Genomic DNA, 23,415 nt, shown 5'->3' with positions numbered 1-23,415 from the left:
ATAAGATGTTTGACAGCTTTTGTTGATAATATATCTATTACAAAAAGATGACACCAATATTACGTTTTAAATGATAATAAACATATTGTTAACAATTTTAATTCACACGCACCTGGGACCATCTTATGTATATGAATAATTAACTCACTTAATATTTTGATATTTCATGTTTGTTTTCTGTTTCAAGCATATCTATAGAGCAAACCGCGCGAAGAAACCCCTCCCCCCCTCCCCTCAACTGTATATAACATGTTCACATTGTTGAAAACTGTGCGTGGCTAGTTTAACACACTTTTTGACAAAAATTTGCTAAAATAGGTATTCACAAAAATAGTTAATGATTATAACATGTCCTTTTCCATATCGGACCTTGTATTATTCTAAGACTCCCTTATCAACCAAAGGCGCTATTTGAGGACTCATACAAGTCAAAGGATAACACCAGGGCCGATATTTATCTACCTATTCTTTTACTGATTTTTTTAAAAACAAAAATATAACCGGCTTATTGTCTGGGCAGAATTATGAATAGGACATAGCTGCGGTTATGGCATATGCAAACCCAATGTTCCGGGGAACAAATATCCAATAAGCAATAACACGTGTGAAAAGACACTTGTGAAATTTGATTATCCAGTATAGAACAAAGGAATATACATGTAAGTTGTTGTTAACAATCCAAAGCAGCATCGGAAAAAGGCGTTTGCTGTTTAGGTCAAAGGTTTAATTATTTTTCCGTCATGTAAAATAATACTTCTGTAATGTCATGTTCTATCAATTGATAAGATATTTCTGTAGACAACATGTTCCATCAGCCGACATGATATGCATGTAAATTATGTTACATTTAATTTAGATAAAATGATATTTCTGTAGATGATATGTTCCGTCACTTAAGATGGTTTTACTGTAGATGACATGTTCAATCTGTTAACATTATATTTCTGTAGATACCATGTTAAATCAGTTAATATGATATTTCTATAGATGACATGTTCAATCTGTTAACATGATATTTCTATAGATGACATGTTCAATCAGTTAAGAGGGTATTACTATAGATGACATGTTCAATCAGTTAAGATGGTATTTCTGTAGATGACTTGTTCAATCAGTTAACATGATATTTCTATAGATGACATGTTCAATCAGTTAACATGGTATTTCTGTAGATGACTTGTTCAATCAGTTAACATGATATTTCTATAGATGACATGTTCAATCTGTTAACATGATTTTCTATAGATGACATGTTCAATCTGTTAACATGATATTCTATAGATGCCATGTTCAATCTGTTAACATGATATTTCTGTAGATGACATGTTCAATCTGTTCACGTGATATTTCTGTAGATGACATATTCAATCAGTTCTATAGGTGTCATGTTCAATCAGTTAAGATGGTATTTCTGTAGATGACTTGCTCAATCAGTTAACATGATATTTCTATAAATGATATGTTCCGTCACTTAAGATGGTTATGTTCAATCTGTTAACATAATATTTCTGTTGATGATATGTTCCGTCACTGAAGTTTGAAGTTATAACTGTAGATTACATGTTCAATCTGTTAACATGACATTTCTGTAGATGACATGTTCAATCAGCTAATATGATATTTCTGTAAATAACATGTTCCGTATTACTGTAGATGACATGTTCAATCTGTTAACATGACATTTCTGTAGATGACATGTTCAATCAGCTAATATGATATTTCTGTACATAACATGTTCCGTATTACTGTAGATGACATGTTCAGTCTGTTAACATGACATTTCTGTAGAAGAAATGTTCTATGATATTTCTGTAGATTACATGTTATGCCCATTATAATTATATTTCTGTTGATGTCATGTTTTATCCGTTTATATGACATGTCTGTACATATCATCTCCATCAGTTAACATGGTGGTCCATCCGTTAACATGATATTGATATAGATGACATATTCCCTCCGTGCACAGATTAAAGCTACACAAGACACGTTTCATCAATTACCTTCTCAAAAGTATTGCTGTTGGTGGAATATTAATGTACATGGCATGTTTAATCATTTGATATGATATTTCTGTATATTTCATATTCTGTCAGTCAACATGATATTTATGTACATAACATGTTCATCCAGTTAACAGGATATTTATGTACATTATATGTTCCTTTAGTTAATATGATTTTCTTTTGTAGATGACATGTTCAATGATATTACTGAGGACGATATATTGCATCCATTGAAATGATATTTCTGGTATTGCTGTAGATGACATGTCCCATCCGTTAACAGAATATTGTTGTAGATGGCATGTTTCATTAGTTATAAAATATTGCTTCACAAGACACGTTTCATCAATTAGCATCTCACTGGTATTGCTGTTGGTGTGCTTTTAATGAAGATGGCACGTTCTGTCACCTAATATGATTATTTCTATTGATTTTATGCTCTGTCAGTCAGCATAATATTTATGTAGATGATATGTTCATTCATTGAACAAGATATTTAAGAAGATAATATGGTCCATTAGTTATTGTGATTTTTATTCTCGGATGACATGTTCTGTGATATTTCTATAGATGATATATTGTATGTTCCATAAGTTATCCTGCTTATGTTTTACTCGACATGTTTCATCAGTTAACATGATACTTATGCAGATGATATGCTCCATTTGTTAGCATGATATTTCTGTAGATGGCATGTTCCATCAGTTAACATGACATTTCTGTAGATGATATTTTTCATCAGCCAACAGTACATTCTGTAGATGATATTTTTCATCAGCCAACAGTACATCCTGTAGATGATATTTTTCATCAGCCAACAGTACATTCTGTAGATGATATTTTTCATCAGCCAACAGTACATTCTGTAGATGATATTTTTCATCAGCCAACAGTACATTCTGTAGATGATATTTTTCATCAGTCAACAGTACATTCTGTAGATGATATTTTTCATCAGCCAACAGTACATTCTGTAGATGATATTTTTCATCAGCCAACAGTACATTCTGTAGATGATATTTTTCATCAGCCAACAGTACATTCTGTAGATGATATTTTTCATCAGCCAACAGTACATCATGTAGATGATATTTTTCATCAGCCAACAGTACATTCTGTAGATGATATTTTTCATCAGCTAACAGTACATTCTGTAGATGATATTTTTCATCAGCCAACAGTACATTCTGTAGATGATATTTTTCATCAGCCAACAGTACATTCTGTAGATGATATTTTTCATCAGCCAACAGTACATTCTGTAGATGATATTTTTCATCAGCCAACAGTACATCATGTAGATGATATTTTTCATCAGCCAACAGTACATTCTGTAGATGATATTTTTCATCAGCTAACAGTACATTCTGTAGATGATATTTTTCATCAGCCAACAGTACATTCTGTAGATGATATTTTTCATCAGCCAACAGTACATTCTGTAGATGATATTTTTTCATCAGCCAACAGTACATTCTGTAGATGACATGTTCCACTGGCTAAGATCTCATTGATTTTGCTGTTAGTGTAATATTAATGAAGATGACATGTTATATAATATGATACCTGACCAAATCAGGGTACCTGCTATTTCTTTCGAATTCTTTTACTTTTACTTTAGCTGTAGTAAATTTATTCGCCGAGAACAGAACTTTTGGGCTTTACTTTAACTGTGATATACGTGAAACCAATGATACCAAGTGTGTGTTTGTGTCACTTGAAAATTTCTATGCAAATAAATAAAGCTAAGAATAAAATAATCGCTACAAACTAAACACTTACAAAACGTTCTAACCGAAATCTAAGTTTTAGTACTGTATTTATAAAATATTCTAGGAAAATAAACGTTTTAGTATAGTGTCTTTGTACAGTTTCAATGCCGTGTTGTGGCTTTGAAACGTGTTGTGGCTTTGAAACGTGTTGTGGCTTTGAAACGTGTTGTGGCTTTGAAACGTGTTGTGGCTTTGAAACGGGAAGTAAATAACAATGCTGATTAACTGGTTTATAAAGGAATATGAGTATATATCTCTTAGTAATTGAAGACAGAAGAAGATACCGTTCTTTTAATGTATAAAACTATGAATAAAAGCTTACATGAGATATACGTCAATAAGGTAGCAATAATTTAACAAAACAAACATAAGACAAGATTAAAGAGATGTCAACATAGTTAAATGTCTTCAACTACGAACTCACTAACCATGGGTATTACATCTATGCACTAACCAACCAACCAATCAATCAATAAATTTAACGTGCTGTTTGGTGAGATCATGGCGTAAATGTTTGTATTTGTTTTTCATACCACGATGAAAACAATATTTCCTGCACGATGTCAAGTCCTACTTTGATATTTTACTAAAAAAAGTGGGATACATTCTAAATGTTGTGCACTCTTATCTGTTTAATGTGGTATATTGATGTACAAAATATTTGTTTTTCGTTCATTTTTTTGTACATTACCTTAGTATTTGCGTATGAACTGTTTAACATTTTTCAGTTTATAGCTGATTAATATGCAGTATAGGGGATTGCTCGTTGTTGAAGGTCGTACGGTGACCTTTAGTAGTCAGCTTCTAGGTCATTTGGTCTGGCGAATAGTTGTCTCATTGGCACGCAGACCACATCTTCTGAATGTTGTATGTATATATAGGTTTATAGTATTTCCAAGAAGAGATATTTTAATAATTTGAATTGCCATGCAAAATATCTTAATTGTTCTTCTTTTTCAGTGGTAATGGTTATATGAAATGGAAGCTTATTACGGTACGGATTATATCGTCTCGTCGACACAACTTCAATATTAAATTGATAACAAGGGATTTATATTAACTTATTATCACCCTCTTGTTTGTCTTATTAGCATGTTAATGAATGCGATGGTCATCAATTAAGGGTTTTACAGGTCACTTATCACAAACTAAGTAATAAATCATGTACTACACGTGTAAAGTAATGGGATCTATTTGTAGGACATTATTTTACACGTGTTTGTGTTTAGTCTACATTTCATCAAGAATTTCGGAGCCCTGTTAATTTCATTTTTCTCTTTATAACGTTTTACATCTTATTTTTCTGTTAAGCATACATCATTGTTCTTTTTGTTTTTTAAAATATTGATCACAGAAAATCAAACAACTTTACATGTTCAACAGATGTAGTGGTTGTAAAAATCAAAGAAAATATACTATTGATATAAGACATCAATATTAAAAAAAAACTTACTTACAAAATAAAGACTTCTACGCAATGCTTGTACGTCGATTTTGTAACCAGATGCAGTTTGATTATTATTATTTGTGCTGTATTGATACAAAACTTTGTAAACATATATAGTTAAGAAGCATGCAAAATATATATCCTAGTCTGAAATGAATTCCGAATCGTGACATTTTTCATGATTACTAGCATTTAAGAAAGGGAAACGCAGTTGGGTAAAATAAATAATAAACTAACACATTTTGTGAGAAATAAATATTCCCCGAAGTCGAAGCAAATGTCCAAAGCTATGAGTTGAAGGAATACATCATAACTAAAAGTAAAGAAAACAATACACAGAAAATATTACGAAGTCAATTTGAAACCTCACCACAAATCGGGATCAGAACTAGTCCTTCCATTTTGAATAACAAAAACTCTTTGCTCTGTATGCAAAGGCTATTCCTGGTTGAATATAAAAGCAATGAGACTGTGAATTTTATGATACCAATCATCAATACATCATTGGAATCTTTTAAAACGGACAAGCAAGGGCACAGCAAACGAGTTTGGTTATATCCACACTGTAAGAAAGAACCAAAAAAGGACATCATCGTCCAACAATGGAAAATAATTAAAAGAAATGGAAAATTGTCTTTTTTTGCAATACAATTGCCCCATAAGGTTTCATGTGTGAATCTGAAGTATCAAAATATTGGACAATTATTGACGTTCCTATACAAAAAATATAAAGTATGGTCCCTCATGGTAAAATTCCGCAGCATAGTTAATATTTTTTATTGTCTAATTCAAAATTATAACTTATGTAGCAGTAAGTGCTCTTCAATTCTAAATTATTTAGGCGGAGTTTAGGCATGCATAGGGATTATAAAATATACTTATAGGGGAACAGGATTTTTTCGCTATTTCAAAGGTTGAAACTTGTGTCCATAGAATTTGAAGTACCTACAACCCGTCGATAAGCTTTATTGCCGAAACGTACATATATCTACAGTTTTAATCATCTCAATCCAGTTTCTTATAAAAATGTCAAGCATATTTCCCTTTTTAGTCAGCTGTTTGTCATATAGTATGTGATGTTCACAAATGGCATAGGAGTAAATGGATGGAAAGTCAACCCTCTCATATGATATTGTATCAGGCCAGGAATCAGATAATCAGAGATTGCGTTTTTATATTGAACACTGCTGTGTATTTTTTTGTATCAATAGATACCTAATTGAATGTTTTCGTTTAATCTATACATTGGAATAAAGTCAGCAATACCAATGTACTTGCAAGGTCGTTATATAAACGACAATACCATAAGGTACATGTGGTTAATAAACAGCAAGGGCATGTTCTTTTTAAACATTAGGTATTTGACACTAGTTACTACGTATCATTGATCAGCACTATTTTCTTTGGCGTAAACACTTCCTGTGATGTTATGATGAAGTTGTAAATGGTTTTGCATTTAGTTCTGGTTAGTGATGACAGACAAACACAAACGAAGTGCCAAATAAAATACTGCGTGCTAACAGGCATATAATTATTCTATTCAAGTCTCTATTTTGTAGCAATATCGATTCTACCAAATGATAATTATTTATTATGTACATGTTTACAAATAGGTTATACAGATGTTGTGTTTTGGTGTACAGATATCGATGTAAATGTTATGACAAATCGGAATGCAGATTTAGTCATTATATAAAAAAAATAGAAGAGGCAGAGAAATTTCCATTGAGACAACTTGCCACCAGAAAAAAATGGCAAATTCACAACTATAAGTCAAAGTAAGGCCTTCAACAATAAGCAAACCGCATACCGCATAGTAAACTTTAAAAGGCTTCGAAATGAGAGAAAAAAAAAAACACAATCTTAATACATGTTTGATTAAAATAAAATACAATTTGCTAATTTTTAGTGTTAGCAGTCTTAAAATATATTGAAAAAAATATCTACCAAACGAAACTTATGTATGTATACATTCAAAAAGAGCACTGACATACAAAAAAGAGGCGAAATTTCTCAAAGGGATATTCTAAGTCGAAATTAACAGACAGCCATAAGAAAACAGCATATAAAACTAAAGATTGAGCAACACGAACCCCATCAACACCTAGCGGTGATCCCAGGTGCTCCGGAAGGGTAATCAGATCCTGCTCCACATGTAGCACCTATCGTGTTGCGCATAGGTCACATTCGGTGAAAAGGGGACGAGATTATAGTTACGACAATTGGAACATATCTCTGTTGTCATCTGTGAAACAGATATTCCATAAAGGTTATATATGCAACTTGTGACGCCATCATGGCGTCCTTAACATTTAAGAAGGGATGATTACAACTGGTTGGATATAATCAATTCTTATGTATCCGTTTTATTGAAATTTTCAGGTTCTTCATACTCTTTTTATTGATATATTGTGTCATAATGATATGTTTTTAAACTTGTCTGATGAAGAAAAAATTATATATATGTTTAAAAATACCAATATTTGTAATATTGTTGCCAAAACCTGCAACAACATTTTAACAAGGAGACACAGTATTTTATATCATTAACTACTGTATTTGTAGTATTTTATAAAATGAATAAGTATTATATGTATTTTAATAGTCTCTCATAATTCTTTTAAGAATGGCACATGCATATATATGTATGTATTTAATTGTTTTAACTATGTTTACTGTATAATTAATTTTATAATTGTATCTTGTTTTAAAAATATTGTATGTGGTGAGACTTTAATAAACTATTGAATCTGAATCTACTATAAATAGTGGCTAATTTCTGTTTTATCCCAATCATAAGAAAATCTACCTTTTACAGCTTACATTCAATTCCAATTATGAAGAAAAAACACATTTTTTTCTTACATGCTGTGAATTTGGTATTGTTCCTCTAGGGCATTTGACTCTTAATTTCTTTATATTTGCCATTTATTTCAGTTTGTAACTGTACCAGAAGTTAACATATTATTAATTTCGAACCTGAATTTTAAAAAAAATATAAAACAGACTTCTTTTGATGTTAACCTATTTAAAGTTTTGTAGTTTATAAACATGTTTAGAAAACATGGTGAAAGGACAAATATCTATTTTACAATAACAAATATTGCGTGTATAGTAAAGTAAGATATTGGTTTGATTACTCAATGCAGCATATGGTATTAGTAGTATGTCACATAGTGCAAAATATATGTGCAAATGTGTTGTTAATCACTCAGAAAATCAATTTTATACAATGTCCGCCCACATAATATAGGAGTTGTCGTTCTTAGATAACAAACACACAGGGTAGTACTACACGATACATCATCATGGATGATAGGGTGCAATGCATCACTAATGCTTAAACAGTAAAATGAATGAATTCCTTGAGTTTGGTTACCAAAGGTACTTGTATATAGCTGTTTTGCGCTGTTAGGAATACAAGGATGTCTGGGCGTTTTCCAAACTTAATGATCGCTATCAGTTGTTTTTCTTGTCACGACAAATTTAGACCTGACTTAAAACAGGTTAATTCTAATTCATAAGGTCATACATTTCATTTACGATTTTGTCTCATTTAGAATGAGCCGAAATTAATATCAATAGATTTTTTATGGTAATCATTAAAAATTCTATCCCATGAAATTAATTATTAATGATGCAATTATATAAACAGCCATGTTAATATGATAATGTAATACGAAGGGTTCCAGTTTCATTATAATATCAATCAATTAGATACATTAACCATTTAAACGATTATTATAACACTGTTCCTGTGCCAGATGACTTCCAAATAAGCAGGTCCCCGAACAATGATATTATTTTTAATCAGACTATTTTGTAATACTACAGTTTTTTTGTACGAGTTTTCGGACACCTGATCATACATACTTTTATTCAATTGTGTAGTAAATCACGTGAATTATGAAACCTGAATGAATGTAAAACTGCATTTTATTTTTTATGTTAGAATTTTTCTGGATTAATCTTCATCTGGAACGCTCAAACTCTTTTGTGATCAGGTTTCCTTTTTCTTCGACTTAAATACCAATATTGACAAAAGAGATGCGGATTAGGGAGGCAGGGGCTGTCCCTTATGGTTATATGGTTAATGCATAGACTTATATATGTTAAATTCCTAACGTTTCCCCTTTCAAAATCATAGATCCACATCTGCAAAGGACCAGTAAAAGTTCTTTTTGAGATACATACCAACATCCCGCTCCTTTACGGACATTGCATCATGTCCAGGCAAAACTTAATATATATATATTCGTCTGACATAATATCTTCGAATTTTGTTTTATACATTTATTTGGACCATGCCTTCACTCTTGCATGTAAATAAATAAAAAAAAAATGGAGAGGCGCCATTTTAATACCCATAGATGTTTCATTATTCTGATGATAAAACAGTTTTTCTTATGCGAGTTTTGAGGATGCATGCACAAATCAATTAAATATATGCTAAAAAATGAAAATCTCTATCTTATATATCAAACTTGTACATTTTGACAAGTTTATAATGTCAAAGTTACACATCACAACATCACAAAAGGCAAACCGACTTTACCATATCTCTTCTTCAATCATATGTTACCCTGTTTAAATCTAAATTTAGCATAATTATTATAGTACTAGTTTATATTATAAAGTTATGTTGTAATGCTCTTCAATGTTAGATTATTTTAAAAGTATTTTGTATGTTTTATGTTATTAAAAGGGCATACATCATGATTTAAAAACTTCAATGATCAAGCTCACATACTCTGGACTTCTAAAACAAATATATTTGAGGGCATCTTATGAGTCTTTTGTAGACTATACGCGAGTCTGGCGTCTATGAGTTTATCTTCTCATTTACACAAAGAGGAATATATTTTATCTGTTTACTTTTAGGCATGATTCTTTTCTTTTATGGTGAGAAGAAACTTTCATCCAAGTTGAAGAAAGACTGATAAAAAGTGGAAGACATTATCCCGAAAATAATAAGTTCCCATCCAAAAAATAAATAGACTCCAATTTGAGATCATTAAACCCACTGCGTATCGAATGGGCTACATTGCAATCTAACCTTCTGTCCTACATATCAAATCATCAAGCTTCATGAGAGCATCGCTCGTCATCTTCCTGTTACCCGAATATTCATATATTCTTACACATAATGGCCATGAACGAATTATTAGTTATCATATTGTCATCAGGAAGTACGTATCAGACTATCTTACTTCAGCTAATAATTGCGAAATGCGAGCCTCATTTTAGGTTTGACATCTGTTCACCCTGGTGATTATTACAACCGGGTATTATAACAGAGACATAAATTACGCTTTGGTATAATTGAGGAACCCTTTCGGGGTATTGATGAGTGGAAGCGTTTATGAAAAATGAAGATGACCTGATAAACAAAAAATAGCGCTAACCTGTTCAAAAATCAAAATAGGACATGTTTACAAGTCCCTCTCCCGTAAAAGTTGCAGTCGTTTCTTATAGTCTTGAATATCGAAATCATGCGAGGCATGCACTGACGAGTGGAAAACTTTTCAAGGTTCTTTGAAAAATAAAATGTAGGCACTAGACGACATTACTGTTCTTTGATAAACAACGAAGGCTGTAAACAAAATTTGTTTGTAAAAATAAATTGTTTTTAATGATTATTAACAAATAGTACATAACAACATAACAAAACAAATGAGAATATTTTGATGTTTCCACTTGTCTGCGTGATATCTCTGCTGGTAACAAACCATCTGTGATATAAAGAGGACCTACAAAACAGATAGAACATTGTTAATATAGTTATTGTGAATTGCGCAATGAAAGCTTAAAGTTCAAATTATTGTATAAAATAAAAGATATGCGTGATATTATTCATTTGTATATACGACTTTTATTATAAAATGCAAAACGCGTACATTGTCGGAAAGCATGGTATTTTTTTTAACGAGTATCAGAATCTTCCGATTTTTAATCTCAAGAAGAGAGAACACCCAAAAAGTAGGACCTTCTTTTATCCGGTGAAATGTGACAACCGTTCCATTTTGACCCTGTGTAATCAGCCATATACTGATAGCTTTAGAACCCAGAACCATAAAATACACAATTTGGTCCTGTTTACAGAATTTTTGCTATGTTTTCGTTTTAGTTTTGTCTTGTTGATGTGTTTTGCATGCACTATGTGTATCACTAGATGAATAAAGGCAACAGTAGTATACCGCTGTTCAAAACTCATAAATCCATGGACAAAAAACAAAATCGGGGTAACAAACTAAAACCGAGAGAAACGCATTAAATATAAGAGAACAACGACATAACACCGAAACGTAACACACACAGAAACGGACCAAGCATCAGACAAAACACCACGAGAATAACAAATATAACATGAAAACAAAATACATGAATTTGGGATAGACAAGTACCGTGCCACGTCTTATCTCAATATCTCAAAAATAAGAGAAAACACAAACGACTCAACGTTAAAAAGCAACACACACAGAAACGAACAATAATATAACAATGGCCATCTTCCTGACTTGGTACAGGACACTTTTAAAGGGGAATAAAAGTGGTGGGTTGAACCTGGTTTTGTGGCATGCCAAACCTCGCACTTTAATGGCCAAGTTAAATATAACATTGAAATGACAACATAATATTACAGGACTACAATACAAATAAATAGGAGAACATATTAGACAAAGAAAAACATGATTAATAGATAACAAAAAGCATCAGGTTTAAAATACAATACGCCAAAAACGCGCCTTGTCCACACAGGACTTACAAGTGACGCCCAGATATAAAAGATCGAAAGTGAAAAAAGTACAAAGTTGTACAGCACTGGAGATCAAAAGTTGAAAAGGTTTCGCCAAATACGGCATTGTTTTTATGCCCGGGATAAGAACATTCTTATTATATAGAACAATTCATGCTATTGCGTCTTGCATAACAAAGTGTAAGCCTTGTTTATTTGGTGCCTTTTACATAAACTTAGTTAATAGAAGCACAATTTTTAAATTGTCAGTTTCTTGTTTACCATATTATAAAGTCCCATATGAATTAATTGAAATATGTAATACGTACATTCCTGCATTTTATTTTATTTTTAGTTTATATACATGTTATCCAATGAATTTATGATATGACTTCTTTAGTACTCAAATTTTAAGGTTGCGTCTGTCGTATATATGAAGTTTTAAGGAAATACTATCATCGGACAAAATGAGTTCCAGGAGTCTTAAGCTGCTGATATCAAAACTGTTTATGCTTTATACCAACCTATCACGTGACAAAATCTGTCCCAACTTTCAACGATAACACAGACTATAATGGCCTATATTACACTGCCTTCTTGGTACGGGAACATCAGGCAAGATTTAAGGCATGTTAGTACATAATGGGTGTTAGCCACAGCACTGGAGTAACTACTACTTCTGTTAAAACTCTAAATAGTCTGAAAAATAAAATTGTACTGAAATTAAATTAATTTAATTTAATTTTATAACTATAATGAATTATCTGTTTACAAAACTTTAAATTATTTGAAATACTAAGGCTGTTCTACCCAAGGAATAGATTACCTTAGCTGTATTTGGCAAAACTTCTCGACACTCTTCAACTTTGTACTTGACTTTTGTAGACGAAATGCGGCGTTGGCGCAAATACAAAAATTCAATCCTGGTACCGGTATCTATGATGAGTTTATTTGTCACTTTTGTGGAGTATATAGAAATTAATTGTAATCACAAGTGTTTTGTAATTAAAAACATGCAGGAAATTATGTATGTCAATGATTGTATTTATTTTGCTTATGCATATTTGCATCGTACATTATACATTGTAAGCCAAGAATATTGGTTTTAAAGCAGAGGATTTGTTTCATATTTCATGCCACAAACAGAAGAAAATCGTCATATGGCTTTATGAGAACGGTTTCGTTCATACTAGTTACAACAGTCAGATATAGAAAACTCACCAGAACAGAATTGGAACGTTTACAGTGTTGTATTCGGAGTAGAGATCTTTGGTATTCGATGGAAATTAGCTTATTTCGTTGTCGTTCCACGTCATCGACTTCACCATTCTCCCAAAGTGGCGGGTCCCAGGATCGAGATGTAAAAGTTGAACTCGTATCTAATAGGCTGGCATCGTGTGTCTTCACTTCTTGCTATAAATGGAAAATTTAAGATCTTGTAAAAGGTTTTGAGTTTTAAAACGGGAGATTAAAATTAGTTTCAACTTTGTTCATAGGTAACGATACAGCCTTCAACATTAAGTAAAGCCCATACCACATAGTCAGGTTGGACAAAATTATCTAACTCTTAAAATATATCATCTAATAGGATTCATGTTGTTATTTTTATAATTCGATTGATTCAGTCAAACTGCTTGTGCCAACAGTTTGTAATGCCGACACTTTTTTTTTTTACTTCAGATGATTCATTAATTTTGTAACCAAGCAATTATATAGATATCATATTAATTAAATGTGAACGCAACCGGTTGAGTTTTTTAAAGGTTATTTATAACACGTTACATCTTTATTGCTTCAGTGCAAAAGGTTCTCAGTTTTTGTGGCGTCTTTAACAAATTTAAATCAACTTAAAACATATTTAAATGTAGAAAATTACGACATAAATGTAGAGAATAACTTAATGTTGTAACTCCATCTCATAATAAGGTTTTAATAATTGCTGTCAGGGAAGTCATTATTCAAAGGTTTTATTTCACTAGTTTTCATCCTAATTTATATACAAATCACACATGAGAGAAAAAATATCGTTATCGGTCGAACCAATTATATTGATATGATCAAAAATGGAAAAGGCATTAAACGCGTTTCTTGTTTACAAAGTCACTTCTCAATCTGATTAAAAGCGTACAAAAAGATTTGGTAGTAAAACTGTCCTTAGAAAGTTCAAACGAGTCATCCATGTTGGACCTACTAACGATATTTTTGGTCCTTGTAATGAAAGTGTCACACTCTGAACGACTTTTATAATTAAACCAAACGAGCAATTAAAATCTTATCTGTTAAAACATTAAACAAATTTCATGGACACATTGTAAAGTTGTTTTGTTTATTTAACGCTGGACTAAATATTCATTGGCAATGTCGTATTTGGTTGACTTTGAGATATTTTATAAACGTAGTATGATTAATATTTTGGCAGTTTTTCATGGTTAAATTTGGTGACATTATTATTTCAGTGAAAGTGTATGAGAAAACTGTCTTATTTATTTTTTTAAAAGATACAAAACAATTAAGGTTCAGGAAATAACCGTTTGACAGATATACAGGTTGGCGGGCGCGAAGTGATCATTATTGTGTTAAACAAAAAATATGTATCCTGCCTTTATTGGAAGGGAGTGGGAGAAACAGTTCTTAGCAGGTCAAAAAAATAACCTAGATTCTGGAATATGCCCTATAAAAATAATAATATTCCTGAAAATAATCTGATGTACGTGTTCCTTACTCTGAGACACTATCTTGTTTTTGTTCCGCCAAGAGAACTCCTGTTACTTTTGAAAGGTTAAAATCTTAAATCTTGTAAAAACCCTAAAACGCTAACTAAATATCAAGGACTTACCAACTTTATTCGCAGTAACACAATTTAAACTCACTGTCATGAAATTGTCAATTTTTTTTAATTTAGTGTTCGTTCGTAAACAAGTTAACAGAACAGAGAGAGAGAAAAAAATAAAATCTTTTTTGCTACAAAAGATACAAGATAAAAAAAAAAGTATAAGATTCAAGATTTACAAATGTATTATATCAGTCGAAGACCATATCAGTTTTATTAGATGTTAAACTTTGCTGTAGACAATAATACAGTGTCAGTGAATCACAGAAATATTTCTGATTTTATCTCCATGTTTGTCCTATTGACATAGTCCTATAATTTACCTTAACAAGTAAAATGTTTAATGTTCATAAAAATCTCCTCTCAAATGGTCTTCGACTCATTATTTTCTTTTGACATTGATCAGTAGCCATTGTAATTTATACCTTTCTCGTCTCTCCGCCGCCTCGTTAAATCTTCTTGACTTTATTTAGGTTATAAACATTGCTAAATTCCCTTACTGTTTAAATAAGTTAGGTTGATAAGAAATAATTTTATGACTTTTACACTTAATTTATATACATTAGAAAAATACGACGAGAGCCAATAAAACAATCTATAAATATTAACAGATTTATATTAATATTGTAAAAATTGTCAGCTATTTTATGTGGAATATTGTCTTCCTAGTCTGTGCGTTTTCAAGTCTGACAATATTACTGATAGTTGTGTTTTTATTAAAATGATTCGTGTGGTAAATATCATAAATAAAACTCACATGTCTATGTCATAAAAATTTTTTTTTATTAATATTCCAATGCTGCACCTTTCTTTACATATTTTTTGTTATAAATATTTTTTTTTTTTAATTGTAATTATTGAAGTATTTATACTATACATTGTTGAGGTTGTATCTAGGTTTAGAAAACCTTGTTCATGAAATATTGTTTTGTATTTCAAAATATATCTACTTTCAATTTTGTATCTTAATCAATAATAATATTAATAATAATAAATTTCATAATAATAATAATCAGAATATTATTAATAATAATAAATTTAATAGAAATAATGATAATTCATTTATAATAATATTTACCTGTACTGATATGGACCTCTGGATTGTATTGAACTTGGTAGATTGTGGTAATGACTTTGGCAGCACTGGTGGAGTGTACGACGGAGGAGGAGGTCGGGAGTACGTCATAGGAAGAGGTAGTATATAGGTAGGTGGGTAATATACAGGGGAGACCATTTGTATAAAACCAGCTTCTTCACCTTCGTTGGTCTTCTGAGATTGTGATTCCTGGCTCTCGTGAAGTTTAGTACGATTTTTGATGTCTTGTCTTCGAAGAAGAAAAATCATAAATATGATAAGCAGTGCTAAGAATACCGTGATGCTTGAAATAGCAATGGCGACTACGAAGTTTTTCTCTAGACCGTCGGTTAAAGCTGATACTTGATGTGTTATATTTATTGTCAGATTTTGGCGCGCTTTGGAAGGTATTTCTCCATGGTCTTGAACTACTACTTCAAACGTCATACTTCTGATGTCCGCCTCTGATAAATCTTTAACGAGGAATAGTTCGCCATTATAGCTATTGAGCAAGAGATAATCACTTATGTTTTCATTGTTCAAGTAAAATGATAGTCGTGAATTCATTTCCGAATCGTTATCATACGCTCGGAATGTCCCCACCACAGAGTTAGACGGAGTCTTGTACGGTATGATAATTGTATTGTTATCTTTATTAGGAAATACAAAAACAGGACTATTATCGTTTTCGTCCTCTACTTTTATTAATACTTCGACAGATGTATTTAGAGAAGAATTTCCTTGATCGGAGGCAACGATCTGGAAATTGTAACTTTCACTTTTTTCTCTGTCGAGTTCAATTCTTACTAAAATACTCCCATTCTGCATAACAATGAACGGGACTTCATTTCCCTTTGTTGTGGAAATACTATATGAAATTTCTCCGTTTTCCTTGTCGTCCACATCAAAAGCCTCTACTTTTCCAATAATTATATTTCGAACTGAATTTTCTAATATAGAAAAAGAATAAAGATCTTTACGAAATTCAGGTGCATTATCATTAACATCATCAACTAAAATGGAGACACTTCCGGTTCCAGTCATAGACGGGTTACCATGATCGGAAGCAAAGACTTGGAAGATGTATTGTTCCTGTATTTCTCTATCAAGCATTTGATTCGCAAATATTTCCCCTGTTTCGTTATCAATAGAGAACTTACTATTCGCACCATCTTGCAATGTGTATTCAATTTTGGCGTTCTGGTCTAAATCTAGGTCAACAGCAGAAACTTGAAGAAGACTAACACCTATCTTGTTATTTTCTAACAAATGTGTCCGATACGTTACCGGGATAAATTCAGGTTCATTATCATTTTCGTCTAATACAACAACAATGAATGTTTTATTTGTTTTTTTTGAAGGATTTCCTGTGTCTTCGCAAACAACAGTTACATTGTAACGAGGTTCTGTTTCTCTGTCAAGGGAGGTAAACACCACAATCTTGTACTCATTTGTGTCAAACTTTTGTAACCTGAACATACCCTCCGTTAGCATGCATGTTACGAGGCCATTGTCCCCAGTATCTGGATCAGCTACGGCCAGGTGAGCAACAGTAGCACCCTGACTTGCTTGTTCTGATATTTCAGCGTGTGGTTTGTTAGATAAAAGGTTAATATTGATTTCAGGGAAGTTGTTATGATGATCGAACACTCTGACAAACACCAAAGATTGAGCAATCAAAGGTTGTTTTGCACTATCGCTTGCTTCAACGATTACTCTGTAATATTCCTTTGAACGTGTGATTAGCGATTCTTTCAGGTACACCTCACCGGAAGTTTCGTTTATAGAAAACGTTGATATGATCTCGTCTGTCTGTAAGGAGCTTAACCTGTACCTCACTAATCCGTTCAGTCCTTCATCTAAATCTGTAGCAAACACACGCGTTATAACCATGTTTACAAGACTGTCATCGTAGATCGTTTTATTGTACGAATCTTGTGTAAACTTTGGGTAATTATCGTTTATGTCGGTTACCGTTATACTGAACATGGCAGTGCCAATATTTGGTGTAGGCTCACCTCCGTCGTATGCTAACACTTGAAACTGATAAGAGGCTACTTGTTCCCGATCTAGTTTTCCTATAATTACTAATTTCAACATGGACCTACCATCCGCAAAGGTGTCCATTACTGCTTGAAAGGGTACGTCGTCTAATATCCCATATTTCATAACACCAAACATCCCAGAATCTCTATCAGTGGCCCCTTCCAGTGGAAGTGATGTATTAACAGGAGTTCCCTCAATAAGTTCAAAACGAACGAATTCTTCCGCAAAAAGTGGTGAATTGTCGTTTATGTCTTTCAAATTAATGAACACTTTTATACTGAATAAATCGTTTGTGCTTTCAGACTTCGCAACCACGGCCAGTTGGAGTGTACAAACTACATCAAACGCACATAACATATCTCGGTCTAACGACTCGACCGTCACTAGATCGCTGGTTGTTTCATCGAGGCTGAACTGTGAAGCTAGAGGATAACCGTTAGACAGCAATGTAAATTTTAAATCAGTGTCCGCAACTTGAAGTTTTGCCGATTCAGCAATATTTCCGATGTAAAAGGAACTTCCCTGCTCTTCCGTTACATTAAAGTAAACAGTTTGTCCTTTAACAGAAAACTGGAAACAAATAAAATACAGAACAAGTATAAGACACACTGTTGCATCCATGTTGAAATTGTAGACGGATTGAATTTTTTTAAACGACTGTTAGTTTAAATAAACTCAATAGAAGTCCTTTAGCAATACATCTCTATTGATTTATATATCACTTGTCAATGCTTTTTAGTATTGATATCGTTGATCATTTCCTGTAATACAATAGTGCATTGATAAAACTGAAACTTCCCGCATTTAATCTGCTTATGGTCGAAATTATACGCAATTGTGAACAAATCCAGTATTTGACATGTGATGTTTACATTGAGGCAATAAAAGATATTGATATGATGTCCTATCATCTGAAATTTCTTTCCATGTTTAGTATTGTTCAAATTTATTTTCATTTACTTCGCTATTAACCCCGAATAAACCCCGCCTTTAATCCAGACCCTGGCCAATCGTAACCGTACAAGAACAGTTCTATTTATTTTCACAAATTGCTCGTGTAATTATTATACGGGATAAATATATTTAAAAAAGTCGACAACCGTAAATGAACTATCTTTTTTAAATTACAAATAACACTGCATTTAATATAAAAACTTGTATAAGCACAACCTAATAGATGAGCCTACGCGTGAATTTTAAAAGAAAAATAATCGATGGGTTTTTATTTGCTTGCCCTTGAAGACGTTTAAAAGATAATTATGTCAACAATGTTTACAATTGTGATCATAAATCTACTAATTTAATAGACAAGGAACCTAAAGTGTCACTAAAGACCTTTTTCAGGTGCTTTTCAAGTTTATAAACATGCAAACTAAACGCTTTATGTTAACACCGTTAAAATCTCCGTGTTTGTTTTCACATCACTTTGGACGTACTTGAAGCTAAGCCTTACTTTTAAAATAAGAGAAATAAAATTATACGTAAACAACCCAAAGAAAGGCTGACCCTGGTTTATGACCAATTTAATACAGGAAAGTACTGATGTCCGTTGTTCCTTGGTGTTGCTAGCTATGAACATACTGGACGTACGGATGTTTGACAGAACTTCGATTTGTTTTGTTCTGCTTGATTCTTTAAAAAACTAATTTTTAGATTTGTCGTAGAAAACATATTACCTTTACCCTCTGCGAAATCTGTCTCAGAATTATAGCATCAATGCCATTAACATTCAAAGATCGACAAAGTTAATGAAAGAGGAGAAATGGCAATTATGCAATTGAGGGTTGACTATATTAAAGTCATATGATTGAATGTGATTCTATTATTTCTGAAATGATTATTTATATTACCTGATCAAAACATCATCATCCACAGAAAACGTCTCGTTTTGCAATAACGAAGTTGTGTCTGTTTTTAATTTGAGCCACATGATGACTTTGGACAAAAATTTGACTTAATGTGCCCTTTAATCTCTTGATTTACTGCAATATTTTTGTGTGCGTAAGTGTTTCCATTAAACCGACTGTAAAAAAACATTAGTTAGTCAGTGGACGCAAAACTGGGACAAACATACATTTGTTCTCAGCAGCAACAGTATCCAAAACAAACTTTTGCCTAATCAGTAACAGTATGCTAAATAACGAAAAACAAGTCCCTGGCATAATCAGTAACAGTATGCTAAATAACGAAAAACAAGTCCCTGGCATAATCAGTAACAGTATGCAAAATAACGAAAAACAAGTCCCTGCCATAATCAGTAACAGTATGCAAAATAACGAAAAACAAGTCCCTGACATTATCAGTAACAGTATGCAAAATAACGAAAAACAAGTCCCTGGCATAATCAGTAACAGTATGGAAATTAACGAAAAACAAGTCCCTGGCATAATCAGTAACAGTATGCAAAATAACGAAAAACAAGTCCCTGGCATAATCAGTAACAGTATGCAAAATAACGAAAAACAAGTCCCTGGCATAATCAGTAACAGTATGCAAAATAACGAAAAACAAGTCCCTGGCATAATCAGTAACAGTATGCAAAATTTAAGACAAACAAGTCCCTGGCATAATCAGTAACAGTATGCAAAATAACGAAAAACAAGTCCCTGGCATAATCAGTAACAGTATGCAAAATAACGAAAAACAAGTCCCTGGCATAATCAGTAACAGTATGCAAAATAACGAAAAACAAGTCCCTGGCATAATCAGTAACAGTATGCAAAATGACGAAAAACAAGTCCCTGGCATAATCAGTAACAGTATGCAAAATAACGAAAAACAAGTTCCTGGCATAATCAGTAACAGTATGCAAAATAACGAAAAACAAGTCCCTGGCATAATCAGTAACAGTATGAAAAATGACGAAAAACAAGTCCCTGGCATAATCAGTAACAATATGCAAAATTTAAGACAAACAAACCCTTGGTCTGATCAGAAACAGTATGATAAAAAAGACAAACAAATTTAATCAGTATAACTTGCTTTGATATGCAAAATACAAGACAATCAACCTTTTGACTTGATCAGTAACAGTATGCAAAGTATAGACGAACATTCATTTAGACAGTATGCAAAACAAAAACGAACATACATTTGGCCTAATCAGTAACAGCAGGATGCAGTCTGTTTTCGCCACTTGTTATTTTTAAGATGTATCATTTGCACCAATAAGCGCAATCTTGTTTTTTTTGTGTGGCGCAAATGAAACTAGGCGTTTGGTAACTTATTGCGAAAATGTAGCAATGGTGCAAATGATTTGAGGCGCAAAACCACACATAGTTTTCATTTGGCCTATAATCATTAACAGTTCATAGTTTGATCCCTTAGTATTTCATATTTTAGACATGCGAAGACGGTGACCAAACGCAATATGAAAAATTTTACTAGTAAATCGATGTCCATAGGCTACCCGAAGCTGCTCATATCCTTGTCCGTTAGGTTTTAGTACAGTTTTGTCTTGTTTGATATCCTTACTTTGTATATCTATAAAAACAATAATAGACTATTACTTTTAGATTATAACACAACACAATACAAAAACTTATATACGTCATACCATGAACATTGTCAATATCAGATAACAAAACCAAACTGTCATATTGAGTTTGTGTCATCTCTATATCAACAATACATATAGAACTTTTAAAAATACAATTGAGCAGTATCATTACTATTGACAAACAACTAATTTAAACAACTATCTATAATGTACAATATAATGCAAATATGGTCATACAATCAACAATTTATCAAATAAGCATACAAAAGACATTAAATATTGCAGCGTTAAAGACTATATGTCATTTAAAATTAAAACAACACGTTATATAAATTACATGCGATTTACCTTCATCAGGAACGCTCAAAGCAAAGTATTTGAAAGCCAAGGATTTATTCGATATCAATAATAAAACAAAACACCCTACCATACAATTGAAAAAACTATTTTTCAAAGACAACATACAACCGACAGCAGCATACCATCAACAGCAAAAAAAACTAGAAAACAGATTGATAGTTTGGGGGAGCATGGATGATTTTTATCAGATTGACTATTTATTTTCTTATGTTGATATAGTTAAAGACTGAATGGTCTTCAGCGCATCTAGAATATCTCCTACACGGATGGAGGCATTAATTATATATATTCTTTTTCAGCGAAATAGACGTCAGACAAAACTCCTAAACTACTGAACCAAAATTAACTAGCATGCTTATTTTTATCGCGGTTGTTCCACACTTGTGAACACAGCTGTATCCCGCATTTTGTGTTGCAGAATGTCCATTTTATTCCTGTATTACGGCATATCATGTATTTTTAACTTTTACCAAGCCATGCTATTTGTTTTAAAAACCCTCTGGCTGCTTCAGATAATAAAACGATCGTCCTCTTTTCTTATAAATAATCAATCAAACACAGACACATTGCGATTCTTTTCAAAAAGAAACAATAAGCATTACCATGCATTATAAATAATGGCAGTTCCGTACCAATTAAACTATTTGATATCATACCAATAAACGTAAGCAAGCAACCACCAACCAATCAATCCACAATATATAGCCTATGTGGCCGAAACGTAAATTTTGGAATTTGTGTTATAGTTTTTATTATATAATATTATGCATGCACCAGATGTAAAACAAAACCATTTTCAATTTTGTCCACATATAAATACTTACAAAAACTCATTGTGGTCAAGTCATTTAAGAGTCAGCAAAGCAACAACGAACATAGTTAAATATAAGTGTTCAGATGTATTTTGTGAGACAATTAAAAAAAATATTAACGAAAATTGTTGCGCATATAAGAAGTCAGTATACTCAATTCCTTAAAGAACATCGAGTATTTCAATTGTTCTGAGATAACCGTTGATACGTGTTATTTGCTTTTATTTATAAGAACAATCTATTGCATAATTAGTTAACTTCTGTTTTTATTTAGTTCCAAACTAAAAGTAATTTTCTGTATACAATCTGTATATATGTTACAGTAAATAGGTGAAATTAGGAATTACATGTAATTACTAAAATTTAGGAATTACAGGTAATTCCCGATGCACTTAGTTAATACAAGTAATTCCTTAAACGGCCCAGTTATTACCAGTAATTACTAATTTTAAAATGAATTTTTACACCTATTTACTGACTGCTAAAACAATGTGGTATTATGGTTAGATGATCAAAAGTTATGGTAATACTAACTAGAAGATCAGTTAGTACTCTTAAAATTTTGAATGGTTGATTTGTATAAAAAAAATCTATTGAATAAATATGGACTTTCAAATATTTGGTTAAATCAGAGTAACTTTAGTTTTAATCCAAAATGGTTAAAGTTGACCATTATACAGATAATTTTTTACCAATTTCAGCAGACATGGAAATCAGAAATGGAAAATTCTCCCAAAGCATTATGTTTTAACTTTTTAAAGAAAACTTTGAATTTGAAGAATAGTTAGACTTATTACCTTATAAAGATAAGATAAAGTTATGTCATTAGCTT

General features: G+C 32.0%; 2 protein-coding genes across 2 annotated transcripts; both read right to left on the bottom strand.

Annotated features, from left to right (window-relative positions):
- Positions 1-2,707: 2,707 nt before the first annotated feature.
- Positions 2,708-3,481, bottom strand: LOC139483945 (uncharacterized). The gene has a single exon (XM_071267669.1). It carries the CDS (start codon positions 3,479-3,481, stop codon positions 2,708-2,710), a length of 774 nt encoding a protein of 257 aa, XP_071123770.1.
- A 7,349-nt stretch (positions 3,482-10,830) lies between these two features.
- LOC139484783 (protocadherin beta-11-like) lies at positions 10,831-18,979 on the bottom strand. Its single transcript, XM_071268748.1, has 4 exons — positions 15,870-18,979; positions 13,183-13,374; positions 12,486-12,660; positions 10,831-10,975 (listed from the first exon to the last, which is right to left on the bottom strand). Exons 1-3 carry the CDS (start codon positions 18,531-18,533, stop codon positions 12,652-12,654), a joined length of 2,865 nt encoding a protein of 954 aa, XP_071124849.1. The 5' UTR covers positions 18,534-18,979; the 3' UTR covers positions 10,831-10,975; positions 12,486-12,651.
- Between the last annotated feature and the right edge of the window lie 4,436 nt (positions 18,980-23,415).

This window comes from Mytilus edulis, chromosome 8 (assembly GCF_963676685.1).
Source record: "Mytilus edulis chromosome 8, xbMytEdul2.2, whole genome shotgun sequence".
Classification (NCBI taxonomy): domain Eukaryota; kingdom Metazoa; phylum Mollusca; class Bivalvia; order Mytilida; family Mytilidae; genus Mytilus; species Mytilus edulis.
This window is presented reverse-complemented; position numbering and strand designations above follow the sequence as displayed.